General features: G+C 31.7%; 1 protein-coding gene across 1 annotated transcript in view; it reads right to left on the reverse strand.

The window, feature by feature from the left end:
- Positions 1-23,377, reverse strand: part of LOC129914505 (pancreas transcription factor 1 subunit alpha) — a 74,787-nt gene extending 51,410 nt beyond the window's left edge. The window contains exons 1-3 of the mRNA XM_055993802.1: positions 23,023-23,377; positions 7,656-8,174; positions 7,267-7,577 (exon numbers count right to left, since the gene is read on the reverse strand). Of these exons, the coding sequence (XP_055849777.1) occupies positions 7,267-7,577; positions 7,656-7,837 (493 nt within the window). The 5' untranslated portion in view covers positions 7,838-8,174; positions 23,023-23,377. The remainder of the gene's footprint in view (positions 1-7,266; positions 7,578-7,655; positions 8,175-23,022) is intronic.
- Positions 23,378-23,913: the final 536 nt, after the last annotated feature.

Below are 23,913 nucleotides of genomic sequence, written 5' to 3' on the forward strand. Positions count from 1 at the left end.
CTAGAATTTTTTGTAGGTATACACACATGCATTTGTACCATAAAAAAGAACAAAATTCAAAGAAATCAATGCATTTCTTGTCTACTTGGCACAGATAATACTAGATCTACTAGATTATAGTCTCCACTTCAAAACTAATCACTTTTGAAATGCTGCATAATACATACATAACATACATAACATTGCAATTGAAGCCATGAGAAGAAGAGATATAAAGCTTACTTCTAAACCAATGACACGAGATGAATGCCGATAACACTTAAATTTAAGTTGTTATTTGACACTATTTGATTTGACAAAATTGTAGCTTTTGACAGATTATTTTTCAAATAAAATAAAAAATCCCCAGGATATTTTTAACAGAGTTTTAAATTTAAAGTTTCCATTAAAAGTAAGGACTTTAACTAAAGAAGTGTGAATTAAATGAATTTTTAATGATGTATACTTAAAGGCGACAATAGTTTAACGAGGCCGTTAACTAAAGCGATAAATTTCAAAATTTAATGGAGGCTCAATAAATTGGCCCTAATAGTTTTATGAAATAGGGCCCAGGTCAGGTATTTTCGAAGTACCTGCCGGCCAATAAGTGGGTTTCCCAGTAGAATGAAAGTCATAATTATTCTGCATACCGGCTTCGTATAACGCTCGGCCCTTTTGAGATATGCATCTAGAGCCCCAAATCGTGTGTTTAGCGTTAAAATCGCCACCAATGATTAATGCTGGTCTTAGGGATTTTAGTAAGTCTGAACATTCATTTGTATCGATTTTGTACCGCGGAGGGCAGTTTATTGATGAGATATTCAATTCATTATGTTTAGTTTTAACCTGCACACTTATAAGCTGCATAGATTCAAGTTCAAGCTTAAAGCCAATTGAGTGTTTGATACATTCTTTTATACACTTAGGAGCAAAAAAACGGAATCAAATAAATTATTTTTATTAAAAACCAAAAATGCAATGGATAAAATAATGTTTCTTCAAGTTTCATGGTTTCATCTAAAAGCTTGAATTTTTTATTTTTGAATTGTTGGTAAAACATAAAAATGCGTACGATAGAATCATCGCTATCTGTCAATCAATTGCACTTAATTTTTGTCTAAATGTTGAATTTTCTTGATACTCTCTACTTCAATTTCAGTTTTTTTTTTCATTACGTTACTATTGACGTTATCTGTCAATAAATTGCACTTCATTTTTTTAAAATGGTAAATTTTTCAGATACTCTCTGTTTCAATTTCAGTTTATTTTTCCTTACATGCTTCATTTATGTTGATTGGATCTTTATAAAGTGAACGGTTTTTTTAATTCCTAGCATTGATTTAAAGCTTTTGTTTTAAGCTTTTTAATGGTGCAATTAACATTCATGTGTGTCAATTGCATCCTCACCAATTATCGTTTTTACAGAACTCATTTTTTGATTCCATTTTTTTGCTCCTAAGTGTATATAATGATGCTCCGCCTTTTCTATACTTGTTTTACTTCATTGAAGAATTTATTTTTTGGATTACATTTGCAATTAAGTGAACAATTTGAAATCAACTAAAACAAAAATAAGAAATTTGGAGATTTTTTCCCGGTATAGTTTCCTGATTTTATGTACATGTACCTAAATATGTATATGACATCGAGAAATTCCGCTCAAGTTTTTTTTTTTTTTTTGTTTATTTTCGAATCAGATGGATTTGTTTTATAGACAGATGGAGTTGTTTATCGTGAATAAAAGTACTAATTTTCCATTTTTAGTACTTATTTGGGCACAAACCTAGCATAACTATAATGGATAAGAAAATGTTTTATAAATGGAAATTTATGTAACGTTGCATAAAGGCTTCATAAAACTTTATGCATTGTATAACTCTGTAGCCGTTTAGAAGTTGTTTAGTAAAATCTAATAAATAAGGCTGTAAGTATCTAAACTCCTGCTCAAAATTAACGCACACTTTTTTTTTCTTTAGTTATACCCCTGCATTTTGTTTGAAATGGCTTTAAAATTATTTGTTGTATTTTTTTGTGTTTGCTTATTGTTTAGCAAGTCAGAAAAATGCTAAATTGCAACAGTATTATTAACCAAAAAAAAGATAAACCAAATTTAGCAATTCAAGGTCTGAAAACTGATATTAAAATAATTTTTGTTTTTTAAGCCCTGATTTTTCAATCGTCAGTTAGACTATCAGAGGAATTAATGTCAATATAAAAAAAACTTTTATTCATAGGAATAAGCTCTATCTGAGGTTTATCTGACTATTGAAAAATTGGCCCTAAGAAAAAAAATTTAAAAAAATGGAAACGCGTGACAGTTCTATCCAATAATTTTTTTCAATACTTGGCATTGTCTCCTCTAGCGCATATGGTAATTTGGAGTTGTCTATTCATTCCACGAATTAAGTTTTGAAGGTTTTGTTGTAACTTTTCTTTCACTGCAGTTTTCTGTTAATCAAGAATGCTTGGAGGTGGATTTCGGCCGCAAATGCATTTTTTCAACATTTCCTAGACATGTTCTATTGAATTTACATCCGGATATCTGTGTGGTCAAATCAAAGGTGGCACATTTTAATCATGAAGATATTCTCAAACCACTCTAGCATGCATTATCGTGCATCAGACTGATTTGTGGACCAAATCTAGGGGTGATTGGAACCGCATGCTGTTCGAGAATATCAGCCAAGTATCTTTGGGTACTTAAATTAGGTCTAGGAGATCTCACTAACTCCGTAGGTGTTGTGAGGCAGAGTTTACTCCATGAAAATTTATGACTTATCTCTAAAAGGTTCGCGGGTTGACAGATAGACTTCAGCATACCTCTCCAAATCTTCCCCACAAACATTTTATTCCATACCTTCAATTTAAGCTAACTCCTGTCTTATTTCAGAAAATAACCACGATACTGTGAGATAAAGTAATAGTAGGACTTTTTTGTAAAATAAATATGATGTGCGTTAAATTTGAGCAGGAGTGTATGTAATTCTAACATAACTCTGTTTTAAGTTTTCTCAAAAAATATGTGGAAATATTTTTTTTAATGTTTTTATCACTAATGTCGGCACTTCTCGTACATAAATAATGGTTCAACCAATTTTAAAACTAAAGTTTTAATTTATTTATTCACTTTTTCGTAAAACAACCAATTTTGTTTAAAATTTATAAATATTTATATAGTTTGTAAAATAATAAAGAAAATATGTATTATAATTATTTTATTAACATAATTAAAATTTGGCATTTTGATTGGTTTACTTTTGAACTACAATAACAAGTAGGTATACGTGCTATCTATAGGTCGTTTCAAATCAAAAGTCCCATGGAAAATTGAGCAAAAATAAAAAAAACTCATTCGCTTACTGGAAGGAAGCATTTACGACGCAGCTGAACTTTTTTTTAATTGTATTTTTTTAAATAATTGTATTTGTTTGTATTGTCCGCGAATATGGAATGATTCAAGTCCGGAAGACTTGCCTTCCCCTTTCTGAGGTTAACCCAGCGAATCTCATAGACGGATTAATTAATTAAAAAAGCGATATCAAGATTTATTTTTTTATTATTTTATCGTTATTTAAAAAAAAAGTTCAGCTGCGTCGTAAATGCTTCCTTCCAGTGAGCGAATGAGTTTTTTTTATTTTTGCTTCATTATCCATAGGACTTTTGATTTGAAACGACCTGTAATCTATATGTAGGTCGTTTCAAATCAAAAGTCCCATGGAAAATTGAGCAAAAATAAAAAAACTCATTCGCTTACTGGAAGGAAGCATTTATGAGGCAGCTGAACTTTTTCTAAAATTACGATAAAATAATGAAGAACAGTTCTTGATATCCCTGTTTTAATTAATTGATCCGTCTGTGAGATTCACTGGGTTAGCCTCAGAAAGCGGAGGCAAATCTCCCGGGCTTGCATCACTCCATATCCGCGGACAATACAAAAAAACATACAATTTTACCATTTGAAGGCAGTTGGGATAACTTTGCCGAAGATATTGTTATAGGACTAGGTGAAAATGGACCAGAAATGTCCAGTTTATATGATAGCAATTCATAACTTAAAATTCTATTCACATCTTTTCATTTGTATAATTGGGCAGTAAATATTAATTTTTATTTTTCAATTATTTTGGAGTCGTCACCATAGAAATCATTAATAAACAAATTCAGATTTTTCGTTTGTTTATTTTTTTTCTAGCATTTCTTTCATTCAAACAAGCATGATTTGTTGTTATTTTTGAGTTGATTTGCCGCAATGAGCTAATAAAATTGAGTTTTTTGTTTATTTGTTCTCAATTTTATTGGAAGGGAGAAAATAAACTCTGAGTCAGGACTTTTGATTTGAAACGACCTATACCCTAGTCGTGCATTTTATTTGATATGTGGTTAGGATATACAAATACCTACCAGTTAGTATAAAACAAATTTTGCAGCTGTAACTGTGTGGTCAAGGGCATAGCTAGAGATTTTGTCTAGGGTGGGCCAGTTTATCGCAAGTTTTTTTTGTTAGCTTTTTATAATTCCCAAAAGTAGGTACTCTCACAAATACATTTGTACTTGAAATCAAAATAAAATGCACGGCTGAGTCGCACGTACTTGCTCTAGTAGTTCAAAGAAGGTATCTATCTTTATCTATCTTTATCTGAAATATCTATTGGCAATTTAAGATTTTGTTTCGAGAAAAAAAAATCGAATGTTAAAAAAAAATGGTTGTCTGTAAAGTCGGGTTACGGGCGATAACTTTACGTGATAACGTCATAAGAAAACAGGTTGTGTCCTTTTGTTAAAAAAAAAATGATCTAAAAATTATTAATTTGTCGACTTTCTTGTAAAAAAGTTTATAAGATAATAATAGTTTAAAAGATAATAAAGTAAAGTACTTAAGCTAAAGATTAAGACCTTACATATTTACCTATGTATATCTGTATGTTTTGTGAAAAAAACCGGAATAACTTTTTGAATCCAATCGTAATTTACAAGAAAATCTAAAAAAAATACCTTTTCTCATTATATCAATTTTTTATATCTAAAGCTTACACAAAAATTAGACCACCAGGACCGTGCACACCATTGGAGCAAATGGGGGGTGCCCCGGGGCCCCCGACCGATGATAGGGCCCTGACTGGAGACAATGCAGAGAGGGCAACTTATTATAAAAGTAACGAAGCAGAAAGATAAGATATTTTACGTGAATCCCTTTGGACAGAAGAGAGACAAATTGTTTTCTTCAGTACAATTCATAATGAATTCGTAGCCAGCCACATAATATTTCATCTAAAAAAAAAACTTAATATCTCAGGGGCCTCAAAAAAAATAAATTGCTTTTTTGAATAAAAAATTACATAAATATTATATTAGGGCCCCAATAATATTACATTATAATCTTAGAGACCAACAAATGATACTTCAAGGGCCCAAACAAAAGTATGGTACGTACTTTTTTTTTTTTTTTTTTTTTTTTTTTTTTTTTTTTTTATATATCAATTTAGTATTGCCCCGGGGCCCAGTAACTCAACGTATGCCTCTGCACAACATTAAAAAGTTTAATATTTCTTGTAAAGAAGCCTTACTTAATATTTTTACAATGGGTAAAAGGTATACAAATAATTATTTATTATAATTTATTAAAACAATCATTTATACAGGGTAATTCAGGAGCAATGTGCCAAAAAGCTAGAGCGTGTTGGTTGGGTTGAGACAAAAAAAAAATCGTATGGGAGGAGGGGTCTCTTCCCTTCGTTTAGAGGGGAGGGGAAATTAAAAAAAAATTGACTAAGTTTGGAAAACAAAATATTAAAAATCAACGATTACACCTACAATAAAGTGCTATACCTTTTTGTAAAGCCAAAACCCTAGTCTTTTCCAAAACGTTTAAAAAACCATTTTATGGCACAGTTTTTGAAAATATAAATATAAATATAAATAATATCAGTTTAAGAAGCATTTTTTTGTGTTAAACTGATGTTATCCCTTACGCAATCAAGTAGTATAGTTTTAGTTATGTTCTGATTAGAATTCAGCCACTATTCGTTAGCGCTTATGAACCGATTGAGTCTTCTAGAAGACTGCTCCCACTTCTTCTTTACCTTGGGGCAATAAAATTTAGTAACTTCCTTTATTTGAGCTTCTAACTCTTCTGTTGACTCTTCTAACCCAAAAAGTTGTTGAATTTTCAAACACACGTTATCAAATTCACTTGTTCTCGCAATTTTTGATACAGGAGGTTGAACCTAAAAAGTAAGTAGGTAATAGGTACTTGATTCAAAATCGCCGCAAGATTTTTTTATTGATTCATTTAGATGACACTACTGAGTAGGTATAAAACCATGAAAACCCCAGAGATCCTTACTTAAAGTCAAAAAAAATTATTTCTATCCACACTGGAAAATCAAGAATAAAAAAATACAACAACAACAAAATTTTCTTTGTTATTAATTTAAATACCTTGGTGAGTGTTATTATCCATTGTTAAATTCATTTTTTACCGCACACAAAATTTTTGGAGGAATACAAATTACAACCTTGGTCGAATTACGGCATACGATTACGATCATACGTTAACGTTTTCTCTATTTAATCAGTAGATAGAGACGTATAGCGTCTATACACTAACGTATGATCGAAATCGTATGCCGTAATTCGACCCCTGATTGTTCAATGCAAATAATTTTGATGCAGTTATAACCTAAATATATAAGAATCACTCAAAGGTACCCCAATAATATTCGATTTTTTATTTATTACTATGGGTAGTCCCACTGTGCGATTACTCCAGGCAAATTAATTGTAAATATAAGTGACTCTTTCAGTCATATAACAAACCTAATCTCATGTTAATCTAAAGAGGTAATAGCAAGTAAAAGCACTGCTGAAATTTTTTGAAGATAACTTGAACTCCACTGGGAACTTTGTGATAAAGTTGGGCAAGAAATAAAAAAACTTCATGAATAAAAACCAAACAACACAAACAAAATGAATTATAAATATTGCACTGTTAAACATATTAATCGTTTTAATTTGTACTCGGTGCACCAAAATTGGAGCTTTAAAAATGTTCGAAGAAATATGTTTGAAGGTTGTTTTTGTTAAGTTGGTTGCATTTTTTTCCCGAAAACGAAATTCCGACGGAGATTCCCGATAAGAGGAATAATTTCCGGGAGAGAAAATCTACTCCCAAGGAAATTTCTCACGTGAGACTGCTGATATTGCTGAATATGTTTATTTATGTAAGGTTATGTGTTTTATGTAATCTTTAACATTTTGATTTTCGTCAAGATAAACAAATATACTCACTTCGATCTCTCAAAATAATCTTCTTCGGCACTTCTTTCTGATAATTTCTTTGAAGTCCACTTAATCCAGTTTCATTTCCGTTTTTATCCTTTCGAACCATCTCGCCTAAGAAAGTTATATAACTTATTGCCAACTTCAAGGTGTCCACTTTACTCAATCTTTTTTCATAAGGAAGTGTTGGAATATGTGATCTCAAGCCCTCGAAGGCATCATTTATACTTTGCATTCGGCGGCGTTCTCTGAGGTTAGCGGCTTGTCTTTGTTGGGCTTGTTGGGATGCACACTTCAAGCGGCGGGATTTTATGTGACGACTGAAAAATCAAAGAAATCCAATCGCAAAATGTACCTATATTTCTTTTATTTTTGAAATTTATTGTGTGCATATGAACCTTTTTTCCTCATTATTTTCTTGGTCGCTATTAAATCCACTGTAGACATCGCTATCATCGGAACTATTGTCATCGCCAAAATAGAAATCGGAGCTAGAAGTCGAGCCATTCATAGCATGTGATCCTTCGAAGAAATGTCGAGCCATTGTCGATTCCAAATCGAAATTATCCATTGAGAACATATTATAGCGACTTATAAAAACGATAATTTTTTAATGAAGCGTATTTTTTGTATAACAGAAGAACTTCTATAGAAAGGAGCGGCGTATTATTTGACAAATCGTGTCATGTAAAGAGATTATTTAAATTAAATAATACACAACCTCTCACCCTTGTTTGATTTACTGAACAGTTATCGTTTAATCAGTGAAAAGAGCATCATATACGAAGAAGTGTGTATTGCACGTGTTATGGACATAAGAATTAATATGTTAGCGCAGTTCCACTTGTTGATCATAGATGATAATGATAATATTTTAAATAGTTGTTTACCATGTATGGATTGTGGCCACAAATCATCTGGAAAAGGGGAGTTAAGTAAACATTATTATGTATTTTATAACTTTTCTTTATTGGGTAGTTTCACGATGTATGTGCAAGGGAAGGATTTTTATGTCCTAAAAAATCAAAAAGGCAAATAAAAACCAATCAAAAAAATCATCTGGAAGAGGAGAATCAAGTAAACATAATCACAACAAAAACATTAAAGCAGAAACACAATCACACTTTGCCAGACGCGTCGTCGCGTTACGTTGAGAAATCCTCAAAGCGCGCTTCTGTCACTTTGACTTTAAACAGCTGATTGAAACATAAAATGTGCTGTCAAATAAATAAAAACACATTCACTCACAAAATTATTGGGCCAAGTCTTTATCTTGATTTAAATATGGAAAAATGAAGAAGGATATTATAATGTATTGAAAAATACATAACACTTTGTTTATTCTTTAATCCTATAGTTATAAAAGCAAAACCAATCAAAATAAATTCTCTTTTAAAGAGAACTAACAATAAAACTCAGTCTACCACATAATTATTGCGCCATATGTGAATAAAAAAAATTAAATTATTACAATACTAGGTGTGTTTTTTTGTTTCTCTACATAGATTTTGCACAAAAAAACGACATCAAGATAATTTAAATCAAAACAATTTACAATGGTCGGAAAAAGTATTTTGACAAAATGAACATTTTTCTAACTGATGAGAATAATCTGTAACGGTTAAACATAAAATAAGGAAGTTGACGGTTATTTATTAAGTATATTATCGTGAATCTCATGATGGTCAATGTCAGTCATATAGTTGGTATTATGCTTCGTTTTTTGTATAAAAAGTACTAAATTTTGAGGGAAAAAAGTATTTTGACAAACGTTCTTTTTCAACGTTGGTTGGTAAGGTAAGGTAATGCATTATACGTGTTTCAAGCACGTATACAACTGACAGACTTGTTAAGGCCCCGGTTTGTAAAAAATTGGACAAAACGGCGGAACTTAACATTGAAATTGGTGCATCTTCTGTTGCAAGTCATAATTTCTGTGTGTCTGTTAAAAAATCGGTAGAGAATTGAATTTATCGCGGGAAACTAAAAATTACCAAATATACAAACACAAAAATATAATTATACTATTAAAAATTTACCACAAATGGACAAAAAACGAAAAAAATGCACTCAAAAAAATTGAAGCATTTTGAAGAATTCACTTTATCGCGGATTGACTCCAAAAAGTCTGAATTTGGAAATGCCATTCTTTCATCAAAAACCTTGTAAGCTAAAGTACCCTATGCATTGAGCTCGAAGAAGACAATTTTACCATGTTTATGGGAAGATAATACAGTATTTATCTCATAAAACAAAAATTGAAAAAAAATTTAATTCTCAAAGGGACATGTTGTTGTGCTTTTCGCTTCTGGAACAAACTTGACCAAATTTTCACGGAGCTTCAACAGTTCCTTTTCGTTTCCCGGATCATTGATATAGAAATTTGTGAGAATGTGGTCCATAAAAGTTTGTTTTTGAATGAAAGAAGCATACCAATATGTTCCTTTGAGAATTCAGTTTTTTTCAATTTTTGTTTTATGAGATAAATACTGTATTATCTTCCCATAAACATGGTAAAATTGTCTTCTTCGAGCTCAATGCAAAGGGTACTTTTGCTAACAAAGTTTTTGATGAAAGAATGGCATTTCCAAATTCAGACTTTTTGGAGTCAATCCGCGATAAAGTGAATTCTTCAAAATGCTTCAATTTTTCTTAGTGCATTTTTTTCATTTTTTGTCTATTTGTGGTAAATTTTGAATAGTATAATTATATTTTTGTGTTTGTATATTTGGTAATTTTTAATTTCCCGCAATAAATTCAGTTCTCCACAGATTTTTTAACAGACACACAGAAGTTATGACTTGCAACATAAGATGCACTAATTTCAATGTTAAGTTCCGCCGTTTTGCCCAATTTTTTACAAATAGGGGCCTTAACAAGTCTGTCAGTTGTATACGTGCTTGAAACAAGTAAATTGCATTACGTTACCTTACCAACGTTGAAAAAGAACGTTTGTCAAAATACTTTTTTCCCTCAAAAATTAATACTTTTTATACAAAAAATGCAGCCTCGAAGCATAATACCAGCTAAATGACTGACATTGACCATCGTGAGATTCACCATAATATACTTAATAAATAACCGTCAACTTCCTTATTTTATGTTTAACCGTTACAGATTATTCTCATCAGTTAGAAAAATGTTCATTTTGTCAAAATACTTTTTCCGACTGGTGTACGTATAAAAAACAACCATAATTTAATGATGTGGTCAAGGGCGGATCCAGGATTTTTTTCTGGGGGGGGGGGGGGGCAAAAGGTACGGATTGGAAAAAAATCAGCAATAACAGTTAGAAATAAAGTGAAGTATGTATCATACGACTGACTGACAAGCAGCGAATTTTAACGACGCACATTTTCCACATCAAATAAGTACCAAATGACAGAAAAGTTATTCGGAAGGAAAAATTTTCATTTTCTTGGAACAGTAAAAGCAACTTAAGTGCTTACCTACTTACCTCTCCATTAGCCGGGGACTCAAGTTGATTCATTAAATAGTTTTTTGAGAAATTAAGTTTTAAAGATGAAATTTAGAAAAAAAATGTTTTCGTTTTTTAATTGAATCATTTATTTTCAAAACATGATAAGTCCATTTTGAAATTTTTTTTTTAAACCCACAAAAAGGATGATTTTATTTGTTCTTATGAATTAAAATCTTATTTAAAAGTTACTTTGATATATAAGGACAATATTTGCATTTAAAGTGAAGATCAAACTTGATAAATACAAAGAATATGTCGTCTGAAACTTTTTATGATGAAATGGACTTATAATGTTTTAAAAATAAGCGTTTCTTGATTTTGTATAAAATTTTGCAATATTATGCGGGCATATTTATACCATTATTTAGACCCGTTTGCTGAATCGAAACTTAAGCATTTAAATTCTATATAAATCCCTATGTGACAGTTTACGCAGAGGAAAAAGTAGGGAATAAGAGTTTATGTTCAACATAAATTATTATTTAAGTTTCGATTCAGCAAATGGCCCTTACTGACTTGGTGGTTTTTATTCAAATGCTAAAGACTACATTCTAATAAATATTAAAGTTCCTAAGTATACAAAAAACTGAAACATACTTTTTCCCGGGAAACCCAGTTTTTTTTAGTTGCATTAAATTTTTTTTATATCTCAAAAATATTGTGTTTAATTTAGGACCTACAATTTAGGTCTATTGGAACCAAATTGACCAAGTTATGAGTATTTTAATATTTCGATTACGAACATTTCAGTCCAGAGTTCAAAACTTTAAATCGTTCTCCCCACAACTAATGTTTTCAAAGCCGGTTCACCTCATAATTTCAAAACTACTGCACCGATTTTTTTGAAATTTGGAACACTAGGTGTTTTTGAAAAAAAAATTTTAACTAACTATTAAATAAATATTTAAAATAATAATTGTCATTCCAAACATCAGTTTTGATGTTTTTAAACAAATTCTAAACAATTTACGAACAAGTTAATTTGGTAGCACAGATTTAAATCTGTTGAAAAAGTTAAACCCAGAGAATTTTCCGGGCTAAACAACTAAGCCCAAGGGGCTTAAGTGTTGTTGCATTCAATATGTAAATTGCTTAGCCCAGACTGCGTTTTTTTGTCCAGTTAAGACCGGTGGTAATAAAAAACACACCTACTATTTTATTCCATATTTTTAAAGGTATCCCTGGAGAAATTTTCTCAAAAACATAATATTTATAAAAATCTATAAGTAAGGGTCGCTTTTGAGGAGTTTTTTTCAAGGGGTTTATTTTCGAGTGTGCAAACTTGGTCAAACTCTTGAAATGCAAGATTGTTCTACATATCCAGCAGTTCAATAATATATAGGTTATGTAATGTTGTGGTGTGTTGCGCTATTTTAAAAACACAATGTTAAAAAAAAAACGAAAAAAGTGCAAATTTTTTAAGTGTGTACTTCAACCCCTCCGAATGAAAAATAGAGTTGCATATACAAATACATTTTTTTTTTAGAATACCATTCATACCCTGATTGTCGATGTCCATATCAAAATTTTTCACCAAAATCACTTTGAAAAAAAACACTTAAAAAATTCACTTTTTTTAAATCGAAAAAAAATTCGTGTTTACCCAACAAATAGTCGTTTATTTATTTGTGAGTTGGAGCTTTTCATGGAAAAGGGATGGAACAAACAATAAAATTCCCATTTTCAGCCAGAAATAGACAAGAGTTTCACTCAAGTTCTTTCTGTTATTATTCATATATTTTAACAACTCTCATAATTTGATTTGCTTTAAGTATGAACCAAGTTCTGGGGGGGGGGGCACGTGCCCCCGTGCTCCCCCCTGGATCCGCCGTTGGATGTGGTAGACTGAGTTTTATTATTACTTCTCTTACCTCTGATTTTCCTATAAGTTTTATCACTTGGATTTCTTCTTACGTTAAAAATAGGTCATATCAGGCGCAATTCAGAGGCACCTTCTCAAAATCCTTCATTGCCAAATCGGGCGTCCCGCAAGGTAGTCACCTGGGACCTCTTCTTTTTATTTTAGCTATTAATGACGTACCGTTATGTTTACTTAAGAGTGAAATTCTTATTTTCGCAGATGATATGAAAATTTACAAAAGCATAAGCTCTGTGAATGACCGCATATCCTTGCAAGATGATCTTGATAGATTTGCTATTTGGTGTACAAAGAACGGTTTAAATTTCAACCCGACAAAGTGTCAGACGATGACCTTTTCAAAGAAAAAAAACTCCTAGTCGGTATGATTATAAGCAGGGATAGGATCTTGTGGACCTAAAAACTTAAAAAAAGGCAAAACAAAACTCCCAAAAAGGCATAAAAAGGCATTTATTGCCTTGTAGTAGTAGTAATTTTGAACAATCATGAGTTTTTTTTTTAATTTTCAGGTCACAAGCGCCTGCGATTGTCCTTGAATGGGGACTTTTCACGAGTCGATTTTTGCCGTGCAGCGAAGCTTTTCAACTCGTGTGAACGTAAGCTGCAAGTCGTGCGATATATCGCGCGGCTAAAATCGAATGGTGAAAAGTCGGCATAAAAGTGCTTTAAAGATTAAATTAATTAATTAAAGCACTCGACATCACCCACTTCAACATTCGCCGGGAGCTCTTGATTTGTGCACCCATTTATTACTCAATTTACTTGTTATTCGGTTTAAGCAACCCAAAAACTATATGAAAAACCTAGACGCAACCCCAGATAAGAAATTTAGTTTTTTTGGTTTTGACATTTTTTTGAGGATATCTCTGAAGTGATAGGGCAAAATTGACTTCAAATCTAGATTCAGCGATCCAAAAACTATATGATTAACATATTCGCACATCCAGATCAGAGAAAAATGTTTTTTGTTTTCGTGACATTTTTTGAGGTTATCTCAAAAACCTGACGTGATGGGGCAAAACGGACTTTGGATTCGGATTCAGTGACCCAAAAACTATATGAAAAACTTAGTCGCAACCCCAGGTCAGAACTTTTATTTTTTTTTTTTTTGTGGCTGTGTTATCTTTCTTCATTTTCCCGCATTTAAATCCAGATAAAAACTTGGCCCAATTATTTTGTCCTCGGCCGAATACCGAATATTCGGCCGCCAAATATTCGGCCAAGGGCACTCAGAAAAAAACGTTGGTAGTTTCAAAAATTTTATACTTTTTCTCAAGAATAGATGTGCCTTAAAGAATTCCCAACAACATCGTATTGAAATGATGAATAACTGAACTACTTTTAAGATAAATATCTGAACACACTACCTACTAATGCAAAGGTAGACACTGTATGTTCGCCAAGATCGAACAGCGGACCCATACAAGTGGTGGTCAGCACATGCCACAAAATTTCCAATTTTGACAACATTTGCTTAAGTCTACCTTTCCTCTCCTGGTACAAGTGTTTACAGTAAAAGACAATTTTTCGAAGCAGGAATAGTCTACAAAGATAAACGAAAGCGTTTACTACACAAAAAATGCGGAACAAATAGTTTTTATTCACCACAACTTGCCTTTCGTAGATTATAAGGACTAAAATTATAATTTTTTAATAAAACTCACATTTTGGTATAAATTTATGTCTTTTTTCTTCTCCATTTGGTATTCGGTATTCGGCCGAATAGTTAAACTATTCGGCCGAATACCAGAAAAATAGGCCGAATACCGAATAGTGGCCGAATGTTCGCGGCATCTCTACTCTTGAGTCAAGAACTCAAATTTGACATTTCTCTTTTGATTTAAAATTTGTTGTTGTTGTATTGCACCAAGAAGCAAAAAGAAGTTGAGGCTTCATGTAATAGCTGACTAGGCGTTCTACCAAGCGAATGATTGACCACGATCACTTCAAAACGGCACAATTACAACAGCACTGAATTCATTTCCTTAATTTAAGAAAATTGGTAGTTTAATAGGGGTTTAAGTCATGTACAGGTGCGGTGCAATAGAAATTTCTGATAACACAGGTCGACAAAAATAAAAATATTTTTTGTGCTTGGGTTTAATTTGCACTTCTTGGGTTCATGGCAAACCAAAATAATAGATAATCACGCTTTCCCTCCTAAGATTTGCTTTTGTAGTGTTGGGAGCAAAAATACAATTTTCATACCCTGTGAGCCTAACTCGAGTTTTATGAGCTATAGTACAAGAACCGTGAATTGTACAAAATAACTGTGAAGGTGTAAAATGTAGATAATTGAAAGATCTACATTTTTGCTAAAGCACTTTATTGGACTTAAATTATAAGAAAAAAGTTATGATGAGTACAAGGGTTTTTGCTCTGAAAAACTCTGTTTTTTTGAGTTCAAACTGTAATATTTTTTTTATCTAACTTCAACTTTGGAAACTTTTATGCTTTTTTTAAAACTACAATACAAATTTTTTCGTCTTGTTGCTCTGAAATAAAAGTAAGAAATTGAGTTTTTACTTGGAATTGTTAATTAATTTGCAGAAAAATGGCGTATGAAATAAAAAATATTTTTATTAATTAATTGTTTCTTATTGTTAAGCAATATTTTATTGAAAGAATTGTAAAAAAACAAACATCAATTATGGGCAGAGGAAGCAAAATACTGTTGCAAAGTAGGGAAATTTCACAAGGACTGCATATTTAATCGAAAACCGTAAGGATTTGGGATGAACAAGTTACCAAATTCTGAGAAAACTTGAGTTTATGCAACAAAATAATAAAAATACTATGCAAACAAACTAATTTAATGTTTCAATTAATAAAGAATTTCAATATGAACTAGTTTTTCTACGGTTTGGATAGTTATTTTTGTATATTAAAAATATCATCAGAGTGAATAGGTATCAATAATTTCATAGTCACAACCCAAGCACAAATTTCTTATTGACCTGTGTAATAGTGCGTAGGGGTTTAAGTCATGTACAGGTGCGGCGCAATAAAAATTTCTGATAATAGTGCGGACGTGGTGCAGCGTATTAGCAAAGTAATCTCTTCCACCAAAAAAAGAAATAAATTAAACTAATATTATTTTATGAAAATACTAATAACAACTTACATACATATTAGGGTGTCCCTTGTATTGAAAATGGCTGAATTTAAATGCGCATACGGGGTCAAAAGTTTCGTAATAAATACAAAAAAATATTCCCAAAGTTTCAAGTCCCTATCTTTATGCTAACTGGACGCGACTTAATATTTCCATTTTTCTTGACTCCAAGTTTTTTCACTTTTAATTCATTTATTTCTTGTTTTAAAAATTATTTTCTGTTAATTTCTCTTGATTTTAAATTAATTTTGAATTTTTTTATTTTGAATTGACAGAATACTAGATATGATATTTTTTCGTAAGCATTTTTGTTGTCGATTTTGGAGACTTGAAAATTTTTCATTTCGCATCAGCAGCGTACTAGACTAGGCTTATATCAAGACTTTTTTTTAATATTCGAAAAAATGGTTCTCTGAAAATTATATACCTACTATTAATAAATGTCTAAAAAAAAGTGACCAGAAGGTTCTAAAATTTCCAAAAAATTTAAAGAGTGTCGAAACAGAACAAGAAATTTGGTTAGGTGATAGTGGTTGTCGGGCGAAGTACCTGTACACTAAGACACTTGGACTAAGAACAAACAGCCATTATGTGAATCTGTTGATATCATAAAATATTTCCCATCTTGGGTGGGTCTTTGATTTGGATGTATAAGGTGTGAAATTCTTGCTGAGGCAAGTGAGCTAATTCAAAAATAAAGTGCACCAACAATGGTTTGTTTAAGTAAGGATGATGCCTAGACAAAATTGTTGCCGCATGATAGATTTTTTTAGCTTTTACCAAATTGTCTGGTTTATGAATGTTTTTGGTGGATACATCTTACCACACAATGCACTTAAGGTATGCGTTTTCAAGTAGGGGAGAGGTGCGGACAGTGAGACACCCTTTTTTTAAATTGGTATATCTTAGAATGTTTTCAAGATAGCTTAACGAAACTTTGAAGTCAGTTTAAAACATATTTTATCTTAATGTTACAAAAAACTTGTAGTTAAAGAATGAATGAGAGCATCACATTGGACTAAAATGTAGAAAAAGTCAAAACGTCTCACTGTTTGCAAGGGGTGCGATCAGTGAGACATTCTTAGGTGAAAAAAAAAAATGAGAAAAAAACTTCGTTTTGGTGGTTATCTACGGTTTTTATTACATTTAGCATGTAGTATGCATCCAGTCTTTATCTTATAAGAAAATTGTTCACTACATTTTGAGCCAAGCCAAATGAGAGTCTATATATAGTAAAAAAAAATTAATAAAATAATATAAGGAACGTCCGTCTACAAATGTAGCAACCCTATACAAACGAAAATAACACTGAAAAAATTTTCTTTGAACAAAACAAAACATTACAGCTTTTTATGCACTAAAAAGCTAAATTATGCACAATATTCACAATATTCACAATACAAGGTAAGTTTTCGCCAAATATCGTATAGAAACAAAATTTTCACTGAAAAATAAAAACTTGTTTTTTTTAATTTTTCACATAAATTTTGAGGTCATGTGAAATAAAATGCACGACTGGTCGCACGAACTTGCTCTTAGAGTTAAAGTTTCTTAAATTTTTAAGACTTTTTATATAGAAATTTAAAAAAAATAAATAAAATTCGTTGAAAAAAAATAAAATAAAATCTGAAATCAAATTTCCCTCCAAAACAAGTGTGCAGTTTTGATTGCTATTTTAAGCTGCATTTTTAGAAAAAAAAATTCAAAATCGTTAAAGCCGTTTTTTAAAAAACTAATTTTTTATAAATATTTTTTTGAAAAAAAAGTTTTTAAAATAAAATTGGTATGCCATTTTGTAAAAATCACTAATCAGCATCTTAAAACAAAATTTCAAAAAAATTCAATGTCTCGTTTTCGAAAATTTTATTTTTAGTTTATATTTAAATTATAGAAATGCTTCTTCACAAAAAGTTTCGTTGAAATCGAAGGTGCCGTGAAATAACGCCGAGCGAAATAACGCCGAATTCCAAAATTCGGCCTTATTTCACTTTACAAAAGCGAAATAACGCCGAATTTCAACATTCGGCCTTATTGCGCTTTGTCAAAGTGAAATAACGCCGAGTCCCAAGTGAGAAATAAGGCCGAATGCTAGAAATGTGAGCATAGAAGTGGACCTAAGTTAACCAGTATATTAAAATTCTAACCTTTTTTATTTTCAAAGGCATATAAGGCCCTAATTTATTAAGGCAGAATGGCCCCAATACCAATTTGGGACTTATGTCCATCCAAGCGAGGTATAGGTTCCAAAAAAGTTTTTTGTCTTATGTGCCTCTTATTTATTCATTAACAGATTAGTCTCAAGAAGGTACAAAAACATGTCGCAGGGACAAAAGGCCCAGGGATATAGCACCCACTTTTTATTTATGGGAGTTATGTTCCACTTGAGTGGGTTGACATTTAATTTAAGAATTATATCCCACTTGAGTGGGACATAAGCTCCATATATTTTTCATTTAAGTGGGACATAAGCCCCACGCTTTTTGAAATATAAAACAATAATGAACAATTATAACTTTGGTATATTTTATTCGCGTTTTGTTCCAGAGTCTTTAAATGCAAAAGAAACTTTGAATAAAATAATGATAAGAAACAAATAGATCCCACCTGTTTTAATTGGTGGAAAGCAAAGCGGACACAAATTTCTTACATGAGAATCTATTTAATTTTTGGAACCCAAACGCGAAGCGGAAAAAAATTTTGCCCACGGGAGAATCAATTTTGAGGTGTGAAAATAAAAATTCGCGCGAATTTTTATTTTCACACCTCAAAATTGATTCTCCCGTGGGCAAAATTTTTTTCCGCTTCGCGTTTGGGTTCCAAAAATTAAATAGATTCTTATGTAAGAATTTATTTTTCTCTTCGCGTTTGCCAAGTTATAACACAAACATATCTTTGTTGTTTGGTATAGGTACACATAAATAAAACAATAAAACCCAAGATACTTAGGTTTATAAACAGTGAAATATTTTTGGAGGCTGAGAGCATGCTGCTCTGCTGCAATCCCCTTGATTGGATACACTATTGAATCGGCTTATTTGCCAATAAGGTGGGACATAAGTGCAAAATCGAATTATGTAACTATCCCAAATACAGTTATTCAGTTGGGAGATAATTTTATAATTTGTAAATTCTTTGTTAGTGAGACATAACGCCCATCCTTTATTTGTGGGTCTTTTGTCCAACCTGAGTTTGACATAAGCCCCACATTTAATTTGGAACTTATGTCTCACTCAAGCGGGATGTAAGCCCCACAATAATAGTGGCTGTTATTCCATGGGCCTTATGTCCCTGTGCCAAAAATATGGCATTTCAATACCAAACTGACTGCAGGTGGTTACATAGAAATTTTTCCTAAGCTCCACTTAGCAAGATTTTCCTCACTGAAAATGTGAAATAACGCCGAATCGGCGTAATTTCACTTTATCATTGTGAAATAAGACCGAATGTTGAAATTCGGCGTTATTTCGCTTTTGTAAAGTGAAATAACGCCGAATTTTGGAATTCGGCGTTATTTCGCTCGGCGTTATTTCACGGCACCGAAATCGAATAAGAAGTTTCGGAGATACTCGGATTTGAAAAAAAAACGGTTCTATGGCAGGTACCGTTAATAATGATTTTCAAAAAAAAAATTTTCATAAGAAGTACACCTTAGCTTAAAACTAACATTTGAATTTTTTAAACAAAATCGTTAGAGCCGTTTTCGAGATATTTCAATTTTACTAAAATCGGTATATGACAAGTACGCTTATTTTTGGTCGAAACAAATTAATTACAAAAACCCGTCTGGAGAGTCGCCGTTTAGGCTGTAGGTCCTTATACAGACTGATAGACAGACTGACAGACTGACAGACTGACAGACTGACAGACTGACAGACTGACAGACTGACAGACTGACAGACTGACAGACTGACAGACTGACAGACTGACAGACTGACAGACTGACAGACTGACAGACTGACAGACTGACAGACTGACAGACTGATAGACTGACAGACTGACAGACTGACAGACTGACAGACTGACAGACTGACAGACTGACAGACTGACAGACTGACAGACTGACAGACTGACAGACTGACAGACTGACAGACTGACAGACTGACAGACTGACAGACTGACAGACTGACAGACTGACAGACTGACAGACTGACAGACTGACAGACTGACAAACTGACAGACTGACAGACTGACAGACTGACAGACTGACAGACTGACAGACTGACAGACTGACAGACTGACAGACTGACAGACTGACAGACTGACAGACTGACAGACTGACAGACTGACAGACTGACAGACTGACAGACTGACAGACTGACAGACTGACAGACTGACAGACTGACAGACTGACAGACTGACAGACTGACAGACTGACAGACTGACAGACTGACAGACTGACAGACTGACAGACTGACAGACAGACGGACTTCCGGGACCCACTTTTTTGGCATTGTCTACCATCGTAATGTCATGGAAAAATGTCATCTCAACTTTTTTTTTGATAATACAGGGTGATTCAGGAGTAATGTGCCAAAAAGCTAGAGCGTGTAGGTTAGGTCAAGACAAGAAAAAAATCGTATGGGAGGGGGGTCTATTCCCCTTCGTTTAGCAAGGAGGGGCAATTTTAAAAAAATTGACTTAATTTGGAAAAAAATGATTAAAAATCAACTGTTATACTTACAATAACATGCTATACCTTTTTGTGAAGCTACAACATTAGACTTTTACAAAATTTTTAAACAAAGTCATTTAGAGGCTTAGTTTTTGAAAAATTAATTTTCAAAATCAAAATTTAAAAAAAAAAATTGGAAAAAAAAATTCAAACTAATTTTTTTTTTAAATTTTATGTAATTAAGTACTAGTTTAGTTTTTAAAATTCGATGCTCTTATTTATTTTTAAACAAAAACAGAAAACCAGATTCAATAATACCTTGTCGTGATTGAGAAATTAACAGAAAACCAAAACTACTTTTTTTCTAAAAAACCTCTTCATTTTCTGTTTTACGTGGCTGGACTTGTTGATAAATTATTTATGAAACATTTGTCGATTATTTTTTAAACATTCAGACTTAAATAAGAATACAATATAGTGATACAATATTGGATTAACCCTGAATTGATAAACTTTTTTCATTGATAACACCTGAAAACTTACCTGACAATTTTTCTATGTCTGGGGTGGTCGCCGCCCATGGATTCTAGCTTTAAGGGGTTATAGGCAATAAAATCGCAATTTCTTAATGGAAATTGAATAACAAATAATAATGTGCACCCAAAAGATTAATCGATGACAAGAGAAATGGCAAATACGAAGGAAAATGTTAATGTTATCTAGGGAAAAATGATTCTCTTGAAACCTTTAAAAATCAAAGAATATGATTTAAAAAGTCCTTTTTTTTATTTTGAACTGCTTCTCCAAGTATTATTTCATTGTTTTTCATTAAAATAAAACAATTATACTGCCTTAAGACCCTTACAGCTAGAATCCATGGGTAGCGAGCAACCCAGACATAGTATGAAAAATTCTCAGGCAAGTTTTCAGGTGTTATCAATGAAAAAAGTTGATCAATTCCAGGGTTAATCCAATACGGTATCACTTTATTGTATTCTTATTTAAGTCTGAATGTTTAAAAAATAATTGATGAATTGTTAATGTTTCATAAATTAATTTATCAACAAGTCCAGCTACGTAAAAACAGAATATAAAGAGGTTTTTTAGAAAAGTGGTTCTTGAATCTGGTTTTCTGGTTTTGTTTAAAAATAAAAAAGCATCGAATTTTAAAAATTAAATAAGTACTTAATGACATGAAATTTTGAAAAAAAATAGTTTGAAATTTTTTTTTCCAATTTTTGTTTCAAAATTTTGATTTTAAAAATTAATTTTTCAAAAACTCTGCCATAAAATGGCTTTGTTTAAAAATTTTGCAATAGACTTATGTTTTGGCTTTACAAAAAAGTACACCTCCTTATCGTAAGTAATTGCCTCTCCCCGCTAAACGAAGGGGAATAGACTCCCCCTCCCATGCGATTTTTTTCTTGTCTCGACCTAACCTACACTCTAGCTTTTTGGCACACTACTCCTTAATCACCCTGTATAGTACCTATATCGCAAGTAAAAATTGTGAAGTATAAATAAGCTAATTGTGAGTATAAATAAGCTAAAATCATTTTTAAAGCATTAGCTTGGCAACTACGGAAGAATTCCACATGAACGTGATGGAAAAACAAGCACACAGAAAACAAGATGAATCTAAAAGTGACGATGACAATGACCCTTTTGTGATTGTTAAAACAAATGTTTGGTGTTGTCACTAATTTTAAAAGCTTGAAATTTTATGGAAGCTTCACTAAAAATAGGTTCCAAATTTTACAGAAAAACTTCATATTTCATACATACTCTTAAAACTCGTGTCCGGTTTATGTAACGTGAGTTACCAACAGACTTATTTTTTCTTAGTAAATGGTTAAAATAAAAAAATTGTTTTGCTTTATTTTAAAAGTAATAGGAATGCTACATTCATGGACAGTATTTACGTATCAATTTATATTAAATTTGACAAAATATAGCTATCTACTTATGTATTGGAGAATTTTTCTGAATATAACGTACCTAAGTTACTATGGAATTGCCCAACTAAAAATATTTTGCATTAAAAAAATGCTATTGCAACTGAAAAATATTTGCATTGAAAATACAATTTTTATATCAAAATATGTGCATTATATAATTTTTTAAAAATACATATTCGTCGAATCTCTTACCATTTTGACTATTTGAACATACATTAGATTCAATGTTTTACATAGTTGACACAGCCGATGTATGGTCACATAGTCAAAATTGTAAGAAATTCGACGAATTTAAAAAACGCATTTTGCATGGAATTTTTTTTTTTTAATACATTTTCAATACAAAACATTTTTATTGCAGTAAAAATTTATTTTCAGTGCGAATAGTTTTCGGTTGCAATAACATTTTTTTTAATGCAAAATATTTTGATTTGCAATAAATATTTTTTTAATGCAAATATTTTTCAGTTGCAAACATTTTTTTTTCGGTTGCAGTGTATTAAAAATATGATTTTTTACAACCCTGATCAGAATATTTTTCAGAAATAAATTGAAAACAATTTGATTGTTTGTATTAATGGAGTTATATCTTCAAAAAAAAACCCGTTTGTGCTACTCAGAGTTCGTTCTTGCAGAAAATGAGCTATATATTCTGTTCAAAACAATTTTTTATTTTTTGCAAAACATACCACAATTTTAATTAAACAATTTTATTCTTACTTTTTTAACACCCAAAACATCCATATCATAATACCAACTTCACTCTGAATTTTAAATTCACGAATTTTAGAATTCTGTGTCACTGGTGGTGTTTATTTATAGTTTAAGTTTGTTAATATTGTGTTAGGACAATATACGTAGGTACTAAATTATTTTCATTTTAAAAGTGACATTTTTCATTCCCTATTGACCAAAATAATGTACCGTCGCGTAATACTTTATCTGAGCAATCTAGTTTGGTTAACGTGCACTCAATTAAGACCGAGCGTTTGTGTGGTTCCGTTTATACTAAATATTACATCCTACCCGGAAAAATATTTAACAATACTGTTATGATGACTGTTTTGAATAAATCACCCTACCGAGGGTTGTAGAATGAAACTTCAAAGAACACAAAACAACCCAAAAGGATATTGGTATGCTCTCAATAGCTTGTTATTTTAGAGGGTTGTTACCTATATCGATTTCCTGCTTTCACCCTCAGTTGGCATTAAAAATATGCTGTATATTATAAGGCGTGACTTGAAAGAGAGAAATAGCCAATGAGAATAAGCTCCACTTGTGGGGATATATTTTAGTAAATATGTATATGGAGGAAGCTTTAATGATGGAAGCCATTTTAAAAGATTAAAAGCTATTCTATATTTATGCTTTAAATCATCTTTACTTCAAGGTTTGAGCCAGTGTTGCCAGAATATTTTGGAGAATTTGAAAATCCTTAAAGCCAAAAATAGCCGCTTGCGAAAATGGCCCAAGAAAACGCATTAAACTTTTTTTTGATATGAGATTTTTGATTTTTTTTAGGGTCAATGGGCGAATTTGTATGGAACGTGTACGTTCGGCGGCCAGGATGAATTTGTTATCTGTGTGGAAAAAATCAATTTTTGCATT

Source organism: Episyrphus balteatus, chromosome 3, assembly GCF_945859705.1.
Source record: "Episyrphus balteatus chromosome 3, idEpiBalt1.1, whole genome shotgun sequence".
Classification (NCBI taxonomy): Eukaryota; Metazoa; Arthropoda; class Insecta; order Diptera; family Syrphidae; genus Episyrphus; species Episyrphus balteatus.